The 17,403-nt window shown below is 61.3% G+C and overlaps 1 protein-coding gene across 8 annotated transcripts in view; it reads right to left on the reverse strand.

Moving 5' to 3' along the window:
- Positions 1 to 3,496: 3,496 nt before the first annotated feature.
- The window catches only part of KLF15 (KLF transcription factor 15), a 20,433-nt gene continuing 6,526 nt past the window's right edge, over positions 3,497 to 17,403 (reverse strand). For 3 of the 8 annotated variants that reach the window (XM_046685272.1, XM_046685281.1, XM_046685291.1), the window contains exons 2-3: positions 11,922 to 13,016; positions 3,497 to 4,596 (exon numbers count right to left, since the gene is read on the reverse strand). In XM_046685272.1, the coding sequence (XP_046541228.1) occupies positions 4,428 to 4,596; positions 11,922 to 13,016 (1,264 nt within the window). In that variant the 3' untranslated portion in view covers positions 3,497 to 4,427. Of the gene's footprint in view, positions 4,597 to 11,921; positions 13,017 to 13,195; positions 13,368 to 13,771; positions 13,925 to 13,996; positions 14,425 to 17,191; positions 17,213 to 17,316; positions 17,398 to 17,403 lie in introns of those variants that run through there. The other 5 variants (XM_046685300.1, XM_046685340.1, XM_046685310.1 and 2 more) reach the window with 5 other exon arrangements.

Below are 17,403 nucleotides of genomic sequence, written 5' to 3' on the forward strand. Positions count from 1 at the left end.
CTGGAGGACTGCGGTGGGCTTGTCCTCCAGGGCAGCATTTGGAAGCCCACTTCCCCTCCCTGCTGTCTCTAGGCAGACATTAATTCTGCCTGTGCCATTTTTGTCCCTTGGCGATGTCCCCTCATCCCCTCCATCCCTCTCCGCAACCCCTCTTGTTGCTCTTCTGTTTCGGCCAGGGCTCCCTTGTGGCCTTCCAGGAGCCAGGATGACTTTTCAGCTGTGGCAGATAGAAGGACACTCTGACATGCCCTCTGGTCCTGCAGTGGATGGAGGAGGTGTGCGCTCTCCTCCAGTCTCCTCAGGGCTGCCCCTGCGCCTCCATCTGAAGTCTAACAGCCCACGTGTTTGTTTTCATCTTTGCCTATCCTCCAACAAAGTAAGGTCCGTTCAGACACAGAGAGGACTGACTGGCTCCCATGCTCAGTGCCCTTATGTGACATTCAAAGCCCCTTGTCACGTGGACAGCGCGCAGGTTAACCTACCCGCTCCAGCTGTCTCTCCCGGTACCCTCGGACCAAGCCTTTGATACACATTGGGCCTTTGAACTGATGGAGCATAAGAAAAGCTGCAATTCCGGAGAAGCCCTGACCTGGGGCCTCTCTGCTTCTGCCTCGGCCCCTACGGCACGCCTAGAGACCCCAGCCCCATTCAGGAGTAGACACTGGTGACTATGATGCTTTGCTTTGTCTGTCTGAGTCAGGATTCTGTCATTTGCAGCCTTGGCGTGTCGACCAGAGTATCTTAGCCCCTTTATTCCCACAGCATTCCCCTTCATGATACCCTGATGCCCTTGGTCACCTTACCATTGGTCCCATCCCTGTCAGTGACACCCATTCTGAGAATGTGGACAAGGCCATGGGTGAGCTGAACCCACCAGGCCCTGCCAAGACAAACCGGTGCTGTGCAGACGCCGATGTGCTGGGTCTTGGAGGGGAATGCCTGCCGCGTGCACAGCGCCAGGCTCGGCGCCGGGAAGCCCCCCTCCACTCCTTCTCCCGGAATAGACCCCCGGGTCTCAGCCGTGCCCATAACCTCCAGGTGAAGACACATCCTCCAGCTTTCCTTGCAGCAGATGAGGCCATGCTATGAGGTTCTGGCCAACGGAAGGCAAGTGGATGCCCACGCAGTGAGGGAGCAGACACACAGCCCCTCGCCTGCTTTCCATGGGCTGGCCCAGCACCCTCGGGCGTGGAGGTTGACGAGGGAAAGGAGGCTGGGTGCCCCATGCTGGAGCTGCCGTAGCAGCCTGGACTGCTTACTTTCAGACTGCTCAAACAGAGAAAAATACACCCCTCCCTGTCTAAGCCAGTGCTGGGGGCTTCCTTGTTATAGCAGCCTACCCATGCTCTGCCTGGCGCTGTGCTCAGGAAATGGCACTGCCCCATGGGCCTTGGGGGCGGGGTATTGGCCAGGCGGTTGTTACGGCTGTATTTCTGCTCTGCCATCTTCCAGATTCCCTCCCTGTTAGAGACAATTGTGGGTACATGGGCTTACGTCTCCATCTGCTTTCTTAGCTCACAGACCAAGACTAACACCCCTCTCTCAGCCACAGAAGTCCCGAAGGGTGACAAAGGTGGTGGCATGGGGGTCTCCCAAGGGCAGGAGACAAGCCAGGCGCCTCAATAGAACTCTTGCTGCTTGCAAGGGTCCCACTGAGGTGGCGCTGGCAGTGGCTTCAGCAGCAGAATGGAGGCCCTGTGTCCCCACGCTCTCCAGGTGGCTGAGAGACAGCCACACCCAGGAAAGAGTCCTTGCTGTTGTTCCAAGTCACACGCACTGTCTCACTTACCATTCACCACCGTGCTGCCCCCGGGGACTTTCATGTCCATTCTGCAGGGGGAAAAAGCTGACATCCAGAGAGGTTTAAGAAACTCGCCCACAGGGGTGGAGCGAGGATCAAGGGGAGTCATCGGCACTGCACGTCCCTCGCTCCGCGCCCCGCTCACTCGGCTGTGCTGCCCACCCAGGGCAGGTGCAGGACAAGGAGCCAATACCCACACCAGGCGAGGGGTCTGGAAGCTCTGAATGAGCATGACAACGATGCCACCCTGCATGTGGCCAACCTGCCTTGGCCGGGCAGGAGGCCAGCCCAGCAGTGCCGCCTCAGAAGAAGTAGGTGGTTGGGACACACAGAGATGGGGGGAGCGATGTCCTGGGCCGGGCCTGACAGGAGGCTCCCATGCTCACAAGCTTACTCCTCCTCCAGTGAGGGCTCCCGTTTGCCAGGTCCCTCTTGTCTGGGCTGCGCTGCTCGTTTGTGGCTGAGGAGAGGCTAGGTCAGCACGCTTGGGATCAACACCTCCCTTCCCCAGAGCCGGTCTGGCCACAGCAGGCGTGTCCAGTCAGGGGCCAAGGGCAGAGGTCACAGGCTGAGCCCCTTCCCCAGGAGCAGGGCCCGTCAGGAGGGGGTGTCCATTCTCCAATTCCTCACGCTGTGAGCTGGGTGCACATGAGAGCCCCATGTCAGCCAGCCCCCACCGGACAGGACAGACAGCCCTAGAGGACAGTTCCCAAGTCACAGGGAACAAGGGCCTTTGCCACAGAGATGTGCGATGTCTCTCACCCCTCCCCGGCTTACACATCTCTGTGGTGGAACTCCGTGGGTGACTCACCACCTGCCTCCAGGGTGGCGCCCCTGAGAAACACCTGACCGACTCGCGTCAGGTTCCGGCAGGCAGGGCCGCCTCTGGAAGGCCCTCCTCTCTCACCTCACGTGGTTGGGACTGGGGGGAGCCTTGTCGCTGTGGCTGCCAAGTCCAGCCTCCCTGCCCAACCTTGGCCACCCCGTTGAGCCCCCTGGCTAGCTCATGGCCTCTCCTTGCTCACCGGTCCCCACTGCCCCCAGCTCCCAGCCCACTGGGGACATATGGATGGGTCGGGACCTCCACTGTGCAAGGCGAGATGGAGATCCAAGCATCTGGGGGAGTTCGGGAGGACTTGTGTCCCCTGAGCTCAGAGCAGCCTAACTCCCTACACTGGCGTCTCCAAGTCTCGCCTCCGCCGAGTCAAGACTCCTAATCCACTCACAGTCGCCCCCGCAAGTGGGAAATAACGTGCCATTTCCTAGGGGGAGTCCACGGGCGGAAATGGTCTGCTCTCCCAGCATGCAGTGCATGCACAATAGATGCTTGACGGACTACACAGAGGGCAGGAAGTGCCGAGTGAGGGCTCCAACAGGAAATCGGAGAAGTGACCCCGCAGCGGCTCCCCATAAACGACACTGGCAGATGTGGTTTGTGTGGAGATGTGTTGGATGCAGTTTGTGGAGAGAGGAGAGGGAGCCCTCCGCAACACTGGAATGAGCAGAACCCCAGGGGCCGGCTGTGTGGGCACCCTGCACCACCGGGCCAGGGGTTGGACCCCAAAGGGGCCTTTGTACCCCTCTGGGTACAAACCGAGGTCCATGGGCACTGCAAATGCAGACACAGACACACAGCCTAGAATGACTTCCATTTCCTGGCAGAGCAAAGAAAACAGCACAACGAAAGCCACAAAGTTAGTGAGTTTTTTCTTTTTATTGGCAAAGTAAATATATTTTTATGAAGGACCAAAGAAAATATACATAATTGTAACATATGTACACCAGCTTTATAGATTTTTAATTTCAAATTTACACAAATGTTGGTATGTTATTAAAAGATATTTTATGTCGATGTACCTATGTACAGTTTATTTACATACATTCATAGGATGCGAAACAGACCTGTCAGAACGAGCGAGTTCATTTGAGATTAATTTCTAGACAAATAAGGAATGGTGTCTAAGCCAGGCCTGGGAGGCTCGACCCAGGTCTTCTACACGCAGCCAACCTGCTCCCCTCTCCTCCCGAAGCGACCCCGGAGTCTGGGGTCTGGATTTGTCTGGAAATACGATGGAGGACGGGCTGAGCCGCACTGTGCACACGCTCTGGGGCCGGCCTGCCTCTGTCGTCTGCCCAGCACATTTAACTCAAGCACATGCACTGCCAGCCCCCCAAAGATAGGGCTTTTCCCCCCAATTCTGCACCCACCTGGAGGCCAGCTCCTGCGCTCCCCGAGCACCCAGCGTACCTCTGGCAGTCAGGCAGCGCGAGGCACCCGGACAAGCCCCCCTCCCACCCCCCCAGCGCGCCCTGGACTTTCGGCCTGCTTCCCTCTTCCCAGCACGGCTCCCTAGGACCTGACAACCAAAATGCACCTTTCTTCTTCCCGAGCAATAAAGTGCTGGCCCAGGCGGGGCGCGGGGGCAGAGCCGGGCCGCAGCAGCCGCCGCGGGAAGGCACGAAGGCGGGAGGCGGCAGGCGCGGCGCGCGGGGCTCCCCGGCGCGGCGGGGGCTCGGCAGGCCCCGGGCAGGCGCCCTCCTGCTGCAGAAGGCGGCGTGGGCCCCCGGCCCGCCGTCCGAGGGAGGCGAATAAATTATTGCTGCGAACTACCGGGCGGGGCGGCGCTCAGTTGAGGGCGCGCCCGGCGCGGCCGGCCCGCGGGAAGCGGTGCACCTTCACGTGCTTGGAGAGGTGGTCGCTCCGCGCGAACTTCTTCTCGCACACGGGACACTGGTAGGGCTTCACGCCCGAGTGCGAGCGCCGGTGCCGCGACAGCTCGTCCGAGCGGGAGAACCTGCGGGACACGGCGGTCAGCGGGCGTCTGCGGGCTCCGCTGGCAGCGGCCGTCCCACCGCCCCGCGCCCGCGCCCGCGCCCGCGCCCCGCCGGCTCGGCGAGGACTGGGGACGATGGTGCCGCCCCGCGCGCTGCGCAGGACCTGCGGCGGGCGCCCCGGGCGCGCGGGCTCCCCCGAGACCAGGCCTCGGCGCCTCCGCGAAGGTCTGCCCGGGGAGCCCGTCCAGAGGGGAAACTGAGGACCCGAAGAGGCGTCTCTCTCCCCAGCACTGCAGGGAGGTCGCGGCTCCATTACAGCAGAGGCACCCGCCTCAGGCTGAGCCCACCGCACTCCTGGACCCTGCTTTCCTGAAAGCCGGCCCAGGAAGATGTCCTCAAACAAAACTGAACCCCTGCGAGCTACTGCTAAGAGTTCCCATGGTTCCCGGACTCTTCCTTTCTCGGCCTTGGCCAAAGTGCTCCCGCAGCCCTGGGGCCACTGGGAAGGAGCAGCTGATAAAGGTAGAGGTAAGGACCAGAGCTGGGCCAAGGGCTCAGACTGCTGTCACTGACTTCAGAGATCTGAGGCACTCCCCACCCCATGACCCTGGTCCTGGCAGTGAGACCCCGCTCCTCTCACATACAGACTCCTCTGTGCTCCGCCTACATTGCCCTGTCCTTAGTCCCTCCTGCCACAGGACATTTGCACATACTGTTCCTTCTATCTAGAATGCTCTTTTCTCTTCTCCTTGCTCCCTTGGAGCTCTGCTCAAATGTCACTTCCTCAGGAAAGCCCCCCAGGACAACATCCTACTCCAGGCTCCTGCAGCACTATGCACCTGCTCTTTCCTGGCCCCTGCCTCTGTTGTTGCAATTTTAAATTAGTTTTCAACTTTTTGATGAATGTCAGTCTGTGCCACTAGAAAATCTGCTCCATGAGGAAAGACGCATCTGTTTCCTGTGGTCCACCCCCCCACAACCAGCCCAGTGCCTGGTGCATGGCAGGTGCCCAGTAAGTGCATTTACACAAAACAGTGGGCACAGCTAGCACCCACAGGAGGAGCTGCCACAGGGGCAGTCTTCTCAAGTCCACGTGCACACACACACATGCACCGGTACATACATGTGCACACATGCCACACATGTGCCCATCACAAACATGGTGCACTGCACAGACATGTGCATGCACTCACATGTATGTGCACATAAATGAACACGCACAGGCACAGAGTATCAGGCTCAACAGCCCCATTCCTGGACCTGGGGCCACAGCAAGAGGTAGGTTAGGGGGTGCCCCGGAACAGGTAGCTGATGGGGAGGGGCTGGTGGCCCATGTCTGGCCTGACCCTGTGGGTAGAGGTCTTGACCCCATAGCCCACAGAGGAGCAGGAGGTCCCAGCAGAACAAGCGCCACGGGAGGCTCAGATGGGCGCAGGAGGGCCTGAGCCCCAGATGCGGAGCCTGGCCTGCAGGTGGAGAGGACAGTGCCTCAGCCTGGCTCGGCCGCCCCTGGCGCCCATGCCCTGCCATCAGAGAGCAGCCAGGTCCCGGCGCTGGGAGGCTGGTGCTGCACCTCACACCCCAGAGCATCGACTGGGCTGCCACAGAGCAGGGCTCTCCGCCTATCTGTGGAATAAAAGCAGCCCAGCTGGCCCGTCGGCCAGATGAGGAAACAGGCTCCGTGATGAGGGCCTGGTCCAGAGTCACCGGCAAGGCAGAGCAGCCGGGGTCAGAGCCAAGGGTGCCCTGCCCACACTGGTGACCGCAGAGGGCCTGGCTTCCTCCACAGAGCCTGGCTGGGCAGCGTGTGTCACTGGTGTTGGTGAGGAAGTGACGTCAGTGTACCTGGACCCGTGCTCCCAGGCCAGGGCCCCCACCCTCAGCAGGAGTGAGCACACAGCTCCTGAGCAGGTGGGCCTGCCCGGGGCAGGGGCAAGCAGAAAGCTGCAGAAACAATGCCATCAGTAATACCCGAGTCCTCCCAGGCTCCAGACACCGGGGTCACCTGGCACTTCGTGGCCAGGGAGCCAGAATCAGCCCCATCAGACTGACTAGACCAGAGCAAGGGCTCAAAGAGGCCAAGGGGCTGGCCAGGTCACACAGCAGCGAGACGGCAGGATCAGCCCAGGCCCCCACCCCACCGGGAGCCCCGAGTGGTCCTGAGCAAACCCGAGAACCATCCTGCCTCAGCCGCCTCACGCACCCAGGGGAGACCAGGGATTCCCACCAGCCTTCCAGAACTTGTCTCAGAGGCCAGAGGTGGTGACACAGGGCCACAGAGGCCCTCTCGTCACGGGGGCACCCTGAGAAGGACCGCACCAAGGGAGAGCCAGGCCTGAGAACAAGCTGTCCGCACCCACCCCTCCACCACAGGGTCTCGTCACCTGAGAGGTCCGTGCCCAGGAACTGAGCCCTCAGGGGACCCCGACCTCACATCCTCACCCACACCCTCCTGAAGAGCAGCCACCAAAGAGGCCTGGGGACCACAGGGGAGCGGGGGCCGGGTGGCAAAGATGCAGCCCTGCAGCCTGAGCTCTGTCACCTGCTGACTCAGCGACCTGGACAAGTCACCAAGCTCTCTGAGCCTCAGTTTCCCCATGTGGAGACAGGGAGAATGAGAAATCTACCTCAGAGGACTGTGAGGATCATAAGAAGCAACGAGCATTTAGAGCAGTGTCTGGCACGTGGCACCCATTCAACAACTGAGAACTTACTGCCTGCAAGAGTGTGGCACGGGACCGTCCGGGGAGGCCCTGGAGCTGGGAGCCTGCACCACGATCCGTGTTGCCGGGGTACAGGACAGGGAAGCACTGGGTACGGGGGACTCTCCTGGGACCCTGTGGCATCTGCACCAACCCTGGCACACACAGCACCATGGGGTGAAGGCACTCCTTCCATCAGCCAGAAAGCCATTATCGTAAATAGTCAAGTGACAAGGACTGCAATGGGCATGGCGCCCCCTAGAGTTGTGCAGTACCCAACCTGTCCAACAACACTTGGGGCTTCTGCCCACGATGAGGATGGAGTCAGAGAACGCCTCGTCAAATAGGGGCAGCAGTGACAAGGGGCCAAGAGGGCAGGCCAGCAGCCGGACCACTGGGTTTGAATCCTGTCCCTGCCTCCTCCTGGCTCTGTGGCCTCAGACCTGCAACTCCGCTTTTCTGGGCCTCCTGTGTCCACTGTGGATGACAACAGTACCTGCCACAGAGGCTGCAGAAAGTTATTAATATTCATATTAGCCATGGCAGGAGGGGGTTCTTTCTGGACGGAATGGCTTGGCCATTCTGGAACAGGACGTTCTGCTGCCGGGGACAAAGGAGGCCTGTGTCTGAGAGTGATGCAAGGAAACTTCTAGGAAGGCAGGCAAGCAGCCACTTCCCAGACAGTTCGATGGGACAGACAAAGTCTGGCCTCAGCCCGTCAAGGTGCCAGGACGTCACAACAGGGGAAGAGACAAGGAGTACTGGGGTCAGGACCAAAAGCAGGAGGAAGTGGGCTTGGCTCCCTGGGCATGTGGTGACCTCGGGGACATCCTTCATTACGCAGAGGGGCACAGGGTAGGGCACAGGATACAGCACCAGGGCCAGCACTGGCCCGGGAGGAGGAAGAGCACACTAGTCACCAAGGCTTCCAGGAAGAAGAGAGACGCCCTCTGGAGTGGGGAGCCTCCTGTATGGGGAGGCAGCGAGCGTGTCAGGCGCCGCCCCACAGACCAGGCCCGGCCACAGGTGGAGATGGAGGTCCTCCCAACACTCAGGCAGGCCACCCCCACTGGAAGCGTGCAGAGGGGGCCGCAGAGAGGTCCTGAGTTCAGGGGTGTGTGTGGGGGGCAGACAGCCTGGGTTGAATTCCTGGCTCTGCCACTTATCAGCTGTGTAATCAGAGAGAACTTACTTGACTGCTCTGTGCCTCCATTTCCTCCTCTGTAAAATGGGTACAACATCCCGGCACCTACCGTGGACTCACAAGGACTGGAACTGAGTCCTCTGCAGGGTGCCCGGAGCCGCCCCCAGCAGCTGTGAGAAGCGGCTGGCACCGGTGCTGCTGTTGTCAGCTCTTCTCCCTAGCCCATATGCATAGCACCTGACAGAGCTGACGGCCTCGTGGGGACAAGAACTTTCTAGGCCTCAGTTTCCCCTCTGTAAAATGCAGATTGGTGCCCACACTTGATGGGTTGTTGTGAGTACTCCACAAGCTTTTGCACGTGACGTGCGCAGAACACAGCCGAGACCACCCAAGACCAAGCACAGCAGCTGTGGTGGGGAGGGCCGCAGACACAGGGCACCGAGGGGAGGCTGGCAAGCAGACCATGCAGGTCTGTGGCCAGAACGAGAAGTCTGGATGGGAATTTAAGTGGACCAAAGTACACCTAAAGGCTCCAGCAGCCTTAGGAAGTAGCAAATCCCCCATGGCAGGAGGGATGCAGCAAGGGGGGCAAGTGGGGAGAATTCCAGCTCTGAGAACCTCGGAGCAGTGCGCAGCATGCAGCAAGCCGGCAGCCACAGGAGTGTCATAGTCACTGTCCTGCTTCCCCGTCCTGTCCAGACTGAGCTGCCCCAATGCCCGGCCCAGCTCACACGGAGCTATAAGAGCTCCCTCCAGTTTCTGGCCCTTGGTTCAAGGCTATGGCCACATTTAAGCGACACACATGTCATATGTACATCTCCAGGGGCTCAGGACCCCTAAAGGCCAACCGAGGGCTCCCTCATCCTCAGAGAAACAGCCTTCCCAAGAGGCAGGCGCCCCCAGCTCCCAGTCAGACAGTGCCTCTGCCACAGGTGACACCATAAAGGCCAGACCCCACTCGAGGGGAACTTGGGAGAACCTGGGGAGGCCCTATGGAAGCCCTAAGAGTGGCTGACGGCAGCAACAGCTCCTGGGTCGGCTCCACAGTGACCTCACCCTGCCTTCCCCTGTCAAGTGGGTCCTTGGCAAGAAGACCAGTGCCAGAGCTCAGACAGTGGCAGAGATGAATCCTCTCCACAAATCCCACTCTTGCTTGCACACCTCCTGCCATGAGGAACTCACTACCTCCAGAGGTCACTGTGTCGGAGACTGAGATCTGCCTCCCTAAGATACACTCTGGGCTAAGGGTCCCATCTGTTTTCTGGGACAGCCAGGAAGAAAGCAGGTCCTCTCCTCCTGGGGCAGTGGGCCAAGTGGGTAGCCTTGACCAAGGACCACATCCTCCCTGTGGCCCCATCCAGCCTCACCCTGATTGGAGGGGCCACTTGCCAACTGTCAGCAGTGGCCAGGGGACTGCGCCCAGGAAGGTGAGCCCATCACAAGAGCCAGAGCTGTGTTCTGCCGAGCAGGCTGCCCAATCTCTCACAGACCTGCCCCCGAAAAGGAGAATGCAGCCAAGAGGAGCCGCCGTGAGTCTGGGATGCCTCTGAGATGGGGTACTGCCTGCATGGGGCGGGCAGGACAGCTTCCAGGTCCCTTCTCAGACTCTGACCTTCCACGAGAGCGACAATAATCAGTGAAAAGGGGGCACTGCTGGGCACCCCTGCAGGCCTGGCCCCGGGAGGGATGGGGAGGAGCAGGCCCTCCACTTTACAGATGAGGAAACTGAGGCTTGGCCAGGGGGACCGCCCCGAGAGCACACAGCAAGTTGGAGGCAGACGAGGGCTGGGGCTCCTGACCATTGCCGCCAGCTGCCCCCCACCCAAGGTGTCACCATGCCCCTCCCTTCTGCCTCTCCGGCCCCATGTCTCTCGCCTGCCCCCCAAGCTCTGACCACCCACCAATGCACACCTGCCGCCACGTCAGGCCTCATGAGCTGCCCTGCAAGTGCGCAGGTCACCCAGGGGCCCACTCGGCAAACTGTGGCATGAGCCCCAGAGAGGCGGGCGGCCCGGCTCTGACAGCCAGCGCTGTGTGGCTGGAGCAGCAGCTCTTACAAGGCCTCCAGATCTGATGGACGCCGTCAGGGCAGGGACGTGGCGGGGTAAGTGACACCTGCACTCAGGCAAGGCCACTCTAACCCAGGATGCTGTGTGGACAAGTCCCTTCTCTGGCCATGGAAAGGGGCCGTCAAAGGTTAGACTGGTCACATCTAACCTCCCAGGAACAGCTCCCATCTGTGCCCCAGCCTCAGCCAGCCAGGACGCCAGCAGCCAGCACCTCCCGCCTGGGGCCAACTCTCACGAGCTCTCAGATGAGTCTGGTCAAGAAACAAAAGCTGTAAAGTGCTCCCCAGGTGCCAATCCACCGGCACGTCCACACACAGGGAGCACAGACACACACAACACGATGTGTGCAGACACGTATGGTGACACAGCACACAGAGACAAACGAAGAAAGCAGGATGCATACACATGTGCACACATAACTAGACACCCACGTGCAAGGTCCGGTCCTGCTCACAGACGAGCTGCTACATGGCTCTCTCACACACACTCACATATACAGATGGGGAACGTGCCAGGAGCACATGCCACCCTCCCAGGCAGGCCAGATTCCTGCGGAGTGGGCATCCTAAACTTGGGGGAGCCAGGTGGGCAGGCACCCCCGAGCAGGCGAGTCCCGACCTGCTGCGGAGATTCAGGAAGAGCTGGACATGCCCTCCCGAAGAAGAGGCTAAGCGGCACCTGGGGGTCCCGGGATGGGGGGTTCCACAGGGGCTCCATCCAGCTCTGCTGCCCCTGGGCTGAGTGACCCGGGCAAGGCCCCGCCCTCTGAGAGCTGGTTTCCCCCGCTGTGCCAGAGTGGAGAGCCTGGAAACATGCCTCCCCCGCTGGGTCTGCACGCAGCCAGGCCCTCGCTCTCGGTTGGCCTCTGCGGCTTCCCAAACACACCTCCAGGCCCCCATGGGGAGCCCAGCCCGTGTGCCCAAGGACGTCTACAGTAAAAGCTGGTCCCTCTGGCTGGGGAAGCAGCCTTTCGCAGGATGTGACTTCTCTGATCTGACCCCTGGGTTCAAATCCCACTTACAAAGTGGTGTGACCTTGGGCAAGTGACATGGCCGGTGTGAACCTGTTTGCTCAGCTGTAAGCAGGAGTCGGTGGCACTTACCCTTGGGGTCGCCGAGCGGTGTGGAGGGGAAGGGCATGCAGTTGCGGTGTGTCCCTCAGCCACCCGTCCCTGCTCTGAGAGCCCTCTGTGTAGCATGGCCTCGCCTGGCCACTAGGGATCAGAGACGAGCTGGGTTCTGGCTTTAGTGCTCAGGAGGGACAAGGAGACCTGTGGGCAGCCGCGCCGCTCGGGCCCTGGCCCCCACTCACCCCTCCCTTTCCTAAGGAGCCTTATCTAATGGTGGAGAACCTGGCCTTGGCCGCACACCCAGGGTGGCAGAGGCCAGCGGGCCTCGCTGGCTGCCCGGCCCGTCACCCGTCATACTGACCTCCAGCCGCAGCCCGGCCAGGTGCAGGCGAAGGGCTTCTCGCCCGTGTGCCGGCGCAGATGGGCCTTGAGGTGGCTGCTTTTGGTGTACATCTTGCTGCAGCCGGGGAAAGTACATTTGTGCATTTTGATGAGTTCTGCTGCCGGGTTCTTAGGGAACTTCTGGCCCATGAGGAGGCCAGCAGGGCCGGGCCCCAGGGCTCCCGACCCAATAGGCTTGGCGGCAATGGGCACGGGGGCGATGCGCACGAACTTGGAGGGTAGGTTCAAGTTGGAGGAGGGCGCCACCTGGGGCACGAGTGCGAAGGTCTGCCCCTGGATGTTGACCAGGAACTGGGCCACCTTGACGCTCTCCGGGGCCTGCCCAGGGGAGGCGGGTTCTGTGCTCGACTCCTGCTTCACCTGCACAGGCTGGATCTGCAGCAGCACAGGGGTGGGGCCCTCAGGCGCTGGCCCCCCACCTGGGCCCTGGCTGCCACCTGCACTGGCGCCACCTGATGGGGCAGCACAACGCTCTCTCCCGCCAGACCCAGGATGGAGGTGGCTCCTGTGTGGCCCAGCCGAGAGCTGGCCGCAGGCCTCCAAGTCCTTGCTGTTGCTCTCTGGGGCCTCCTTGACCCCCAGCTCCATGTTCTCCTCCAGAAACTCTTCGATCTCCTCCAGGGTGGGCTGAAAGGGCCTCGGGACGTCATCGGGATCACCCACAGGAAACTCAGAGAAGCAGAAATGTTCCCCCTTCACAGATGCCGGTGCCCTCCGCCAGGCCCCCCAGGCCATGGGGCCACTGCTGGCCTTGATGCCACCACCACCACCCAGCGTGGCCTGGGACAGCAGGAAGTCCAAGATGCTGTCCTGGCCTTCCAGGCCTGGGCCACCGCTGTAGCAGGAGCAGAGGACTTGCGAGTCAGGGCTGGCACAGGAGCAGAGGCTGGAGGCGTCGCTGTCGTCCTCTGAGAGGGGTGAAGGCAGCATGTGGTACACCCGGCCACTGGCCAGCCTATTGCCCAGATAACCAACCGGGCATTTCAGTGCCGAGAATGTCTCATCCACTGGAAGCAAGTGGTCCACCATGCTGGCCTGGCCGTACCGGTGGCGGCTGTGGAGAGGAAAAAGGGAGGCCTGGTCAGGAGGACAGCGTGCTCACCTGCCGCCTCGTGGGCCTGTTTCTCTCCCTCCACTGCCTGCCCACAGCCTCCCATTGCCAAACGCCTGGATCCTGCCTCCATCCCGTCCCCAAGGAGAACGCTGCCACAGTGTTTTCCGAAATTGCACCACCTATTTGCAAAAGCGCCCTCTCCAAGCCTGTTGCACAACGCAGGGCACTTTCGCTCCGAACAGATTTTCCAGAATGATTCTGGGAAAGCTCACGAACGTGTCTGTGAACGAGTGAGTGTGTGTGAGTGAGGAAGTAAGCATGCGTGGAGGCTCTCTGCACCCACAACAGCCGAAGTCGGGGCCCCTCCAGCTGAGCAGTCGCCGCGTCTCTGAGGACTCCTGACCTCAACTTCATTCCTGTTGAGTCCTGGGAGCAGGCAAGAGACGGGCCGTTTGCCCTCTGACCCCTGTGTTGTTAAGGCTTGGACAGGGCTGCCAGATTGAGCAAATAAAAATACAAGCCATCCAGTTAAATATGAATTTCGGATTTTAAAAAAGAAACAACTTTTAACAAAAGTATGTCCCAAACATTGGATGGGACATGCTTATACTAAAAAAGTGTTTTCTCTGAGATTCCAATTTAACCGGGCAGCCTATATTTCAATTTGGCAAGCTAAGTTTGTGGCAAAAAATTAGAAACCCACGGGCGCCTGCCCTCTCGCAGGCTCTGTTTCCCCAGAAAGGGGGGCAGCTCACCCACTGTCCAGGTCTCAGGCCCCTCCGTGCCTCAGCTGCCTCCTCTGTGAAATGGGAGACACAGGGACGGCCTGAACAAAAGACTCTCCCTGGTGCCCCAGTTCTGCACTGAGGCTTCAGCCCTGGGTGGACGGCCCCATGCAGCGGATATGACGCACATGCAGACGTGCGGCCAGCCAGCCCATGCACACGCACGGCTGCGACCTCCTTTGATTTCACAGCTACCTGGTGGGATTGGAGATAAGACCCCTGGGCCTGCACCTCCGGAGCACTCGCCACCTCAGGAAGGTCCAGCCACTCCTGCCTCCCCACTAGACCAGGCGTTCCATGAGGGCAGGCAGGGTTGCTAGGGCTCCGCTGTGTCCCCAACTCCCAGAGTGGCAGCTCGTGCCCAGGGGGCCTCAGAGAATGTCAACAGAGACAAGAGGGGAGAGCTGTGTCCTCTGAAGGCCATGTTAGCTCCAGCGTCCAAGGAGAGTCAACAGTGTCCAGCTGTGACAAGGGCCATCTCTGTGGACCTTTGTCCCCGCCCAGTAACCACAGCAGGCTGTTTACTGAGGTTAGGAAAGGAGAACATCCTGCATTGGAAGCCAGAGACTCTGCTGCCAGGCGTCACCTCTGCGCCTGCCCCTACGCTCTGTCTCAAGGACCACTCTTGGGCCTGGCACCCAGCACCGCCCAATGGTCAACAGGCCCAGCCACAGGCAGAGCCCAGGGTCATCGTCAGCTATAACCCGGGCTGTAAACTTTGCTCCCCCCGCATTTCAGTTCCCTCATCTGTTCCCTGTCCCAGTGATCTCTAAGCCTTCCTGCTGTGAGGCGCCCCCTCTCTGACCTCAGCTTCCTCACCTGGGAAGCTCCTCTGAGCCCCAGAAATCAAGGCAAATGCCTCAGCAAGTCTGCATCTTGGGCAGTTCTGCCAGGATATTTGGCTCTTTGGTTTTAAATACTCAGCTAAGGATTTAACACTGCGAGTTTTAAAATACAAACTATTCACTAAATCGGGTGCTGAGAAGGTAGGAAAGTGCCAGGTAACTCATTGTGAGGGGCCATGAGGCTGGTCAGAGCCCACACTCAGCCCGGGACCTGCCCCACCTGTCACCCCCGCTCTGAGCAGGGGCTCTGCTGTTGCCTCTGCAACTTCTCAGCTGGCGACCTGGAGCAAGGGGCCCGCCTCTGCATCTGTGTCTTGGTCTGCGGGCGGGGATGCTGCCAACAGCACCTAGTTGCCAGGTTGTTCTGAGTCCAACGGGCTCTCACTGCAGGGGCTGACACACGTGCAGGCGCTGGTCAGCGCCAGCCGTGCCCGCAAGTGTGAACACATGGTCTCTCTGCCCCCTGCCTGACGCGAAGGGATCAGGGGGACTGCAGCCTCTCTGAAACCCTGGAGAGGCCAGGAGGCGCAGGGAGGGGCAGGCGGGGCCACGTCCTGCCTGCTTAAAACTCTTCCCCGAAATCTGATCACCAACTCAATATTCCAGGATGTTAACGAATTACTAACATTTTTAAGTGTGATGATGGCATTGTGGTTGGTACGCTCTTTTTAAAGGAGGCCTCCCCTTTCAGAGATATTACCTGATATACTCACGGATGAAATGATATAAAAAGAAAAGTGGGGCAAATAAGTTAGTACAGTACATTGAGCTGGGAGGAAACCTTCAACCGATTCCCAAGGAAGCGTGACCAGCCTCCTCCAGCAGCCCAGCGCCTGAGCCCTGCGCTCTCTCCAGACCTCACCTCCGCCTGCTCCACTCCACACTGGCTGTGCACCCAGATCACCAGCTTCCCCGGCCTCGGGCCACTGCCCTGGCTTCCCTCTCTGGGCTCCCTCTCCCCGACTCCACTCCACGTGGAGGGTCTTATTTAAATCTCAGCTCAGAAGCCACTCCCCGTGGGGGCCTCCCCCGACCACCCTCTGTTACATCACCCCATGTTAATTCTTCCTAGCAGTTGCCACAGTGGGAAACTATCTTGGTTATGTCTTTGTGTACTTTATTTTCTCTCTATCTCCCCACCAGAATACAAGTTGTTCTGACTGTTCAGTTCATCGCTGTATCCCAGAGTCTAAAGCAGGACCTGGCAGAATTTACAGACGGGCCCGCGGGTGGGGCAGACGAGAGGAGAAGTAAAACGGCCAGTCAGGCAGCAGGGTCTTAAAGCACGGCTAAGCAGCCTGGGCAGTGGCAGTGAGACCCCAGAAGGGGTCCTGGGACTGCCCGGGGCGCTGGCGTTAGAGAGAGGCGCGCCAGGGCGGGAGCAGCTCGGCCGCTGAACCACAGCAGCACGTGGCACGGAGGCGCGGGCTGCATGCAGGGGGAGGACTCGCTGTTCCGGGCACCGTCCCCGGACGGCGGCCGGACTCCGCCCCCTCCCCCCCCCCCCCCCCCCCCCCCCGGCCGGGCCAGGCCTGCTGTTTATCCTCCCGGGGACACAGCGGCTAGAGGAACAACATGTAATTGATAACAAGCCGAGCGCCGGCCAAGGGCTTGCCATTGGGTCAGCGTGCAAAATCACGGGGGTGGCAGGCGGGGGCTGCCCTTCAAAATAAGAGTCTCCGCTCCGCGCGCCGCCCGCATGCCCCAAAGTCGCCGAGCCCCAGCGTCCTCGCACCTGTAGGACGGCGGGGGCTCTCCAAGAGCCAGGCCTTTGGGGATTTTGTCACCACCCAGAAATCGGGCGAGAAAACGGCCCTTCTGTATCCTGGGGGAACAGGGGTGGGGAGAGAGTTTCATGGGGAACACCACAGTGGGAAGGGAAGAGGGACTCGGACGGCCATGGCGGGCGGGGTGGCCTCTCCTCTGCCCCGCCGCCACCCCTCGGCCGTCGCTCCGCTAACGTTCAGTCGAGGGGGCCAGGGCACCGCGTGGGGGTCGGAGTGAGAGACGTGGGAACAGTGCGGGTGTGCGCGCAGGGGTGTGAGTTCCTGTCGTGTGATTGTGCGTGTGCGGGGCGTGGTGCGCGGCGGCCGGGGGGCTGTGCGGGAGGGTGTCCGCGACGTCCCCGCGCGTGGACCGGCGTGGGCGCCCGCGCGTGTGTGCGGGAACGTGCGTGGGAAAGGAAGGCACGGGGAGCCCGCCCAGACCCTCGGCAGAGCCCTGGAGCGCTGCCCGCCGGGCACCATGCCCTCGGCCCGAGCCCCCTCCCCCGAGGCCGCCGCCACGGTGACCGACAGTAACCCCTCCGCACAGGCCCCTCTGCCCCGCTCCCGGCCCCGGGCCGGTGGGCGCGTCCGCCTGCCCGCCCCTCTCGCCAGACCCCGCCAGGCGCCCGCCATATGGGAGGGCCGGCCCGCAAGACGGACGCGGACACGCGGGCCGGGCGCGAGCCGGCGGCCCAGACCTGCGCGTGGAAGTGCCGATGGGCAACGGGGGTCACTGTCCCACGGGCTTGTCCGATCCCCGGCCCCGAGCGGGGGCTCACCCCACTCCTCCGACATCTCCTCGGACGCTCGTGCGGAGCCCGGCCAGCGCCCCCCCGCGTCCCGGCCGGCCCTTGGGCGCCCGGGGCCGGGGCCGCACGGCGTCCGCCTCGCCGCGCCCTCCCACCTGGACTCGGAGCACGCCCGGCCGGCGGCCAGGCCCCGGCGGTCCTGCGGCCGGCTCCCGTCCGGCGGCGGCGCGGGCCGAGCCGGG

Source organism: Equus quagga, chromosome 1, assembly GCF_021613505.1.
Source record: "Equus quagga isolate Etosha38 chromosome 1, UCLA_HA_Equagga_1.0, whole genome shotgun sequence".
Taxonomy (NCBI): domain Eukaryota; kingdom Metazoa; phylum Chordata; class Mammalia; order Perissodactyla; family Equidae; genus Equus; species Equus quagga.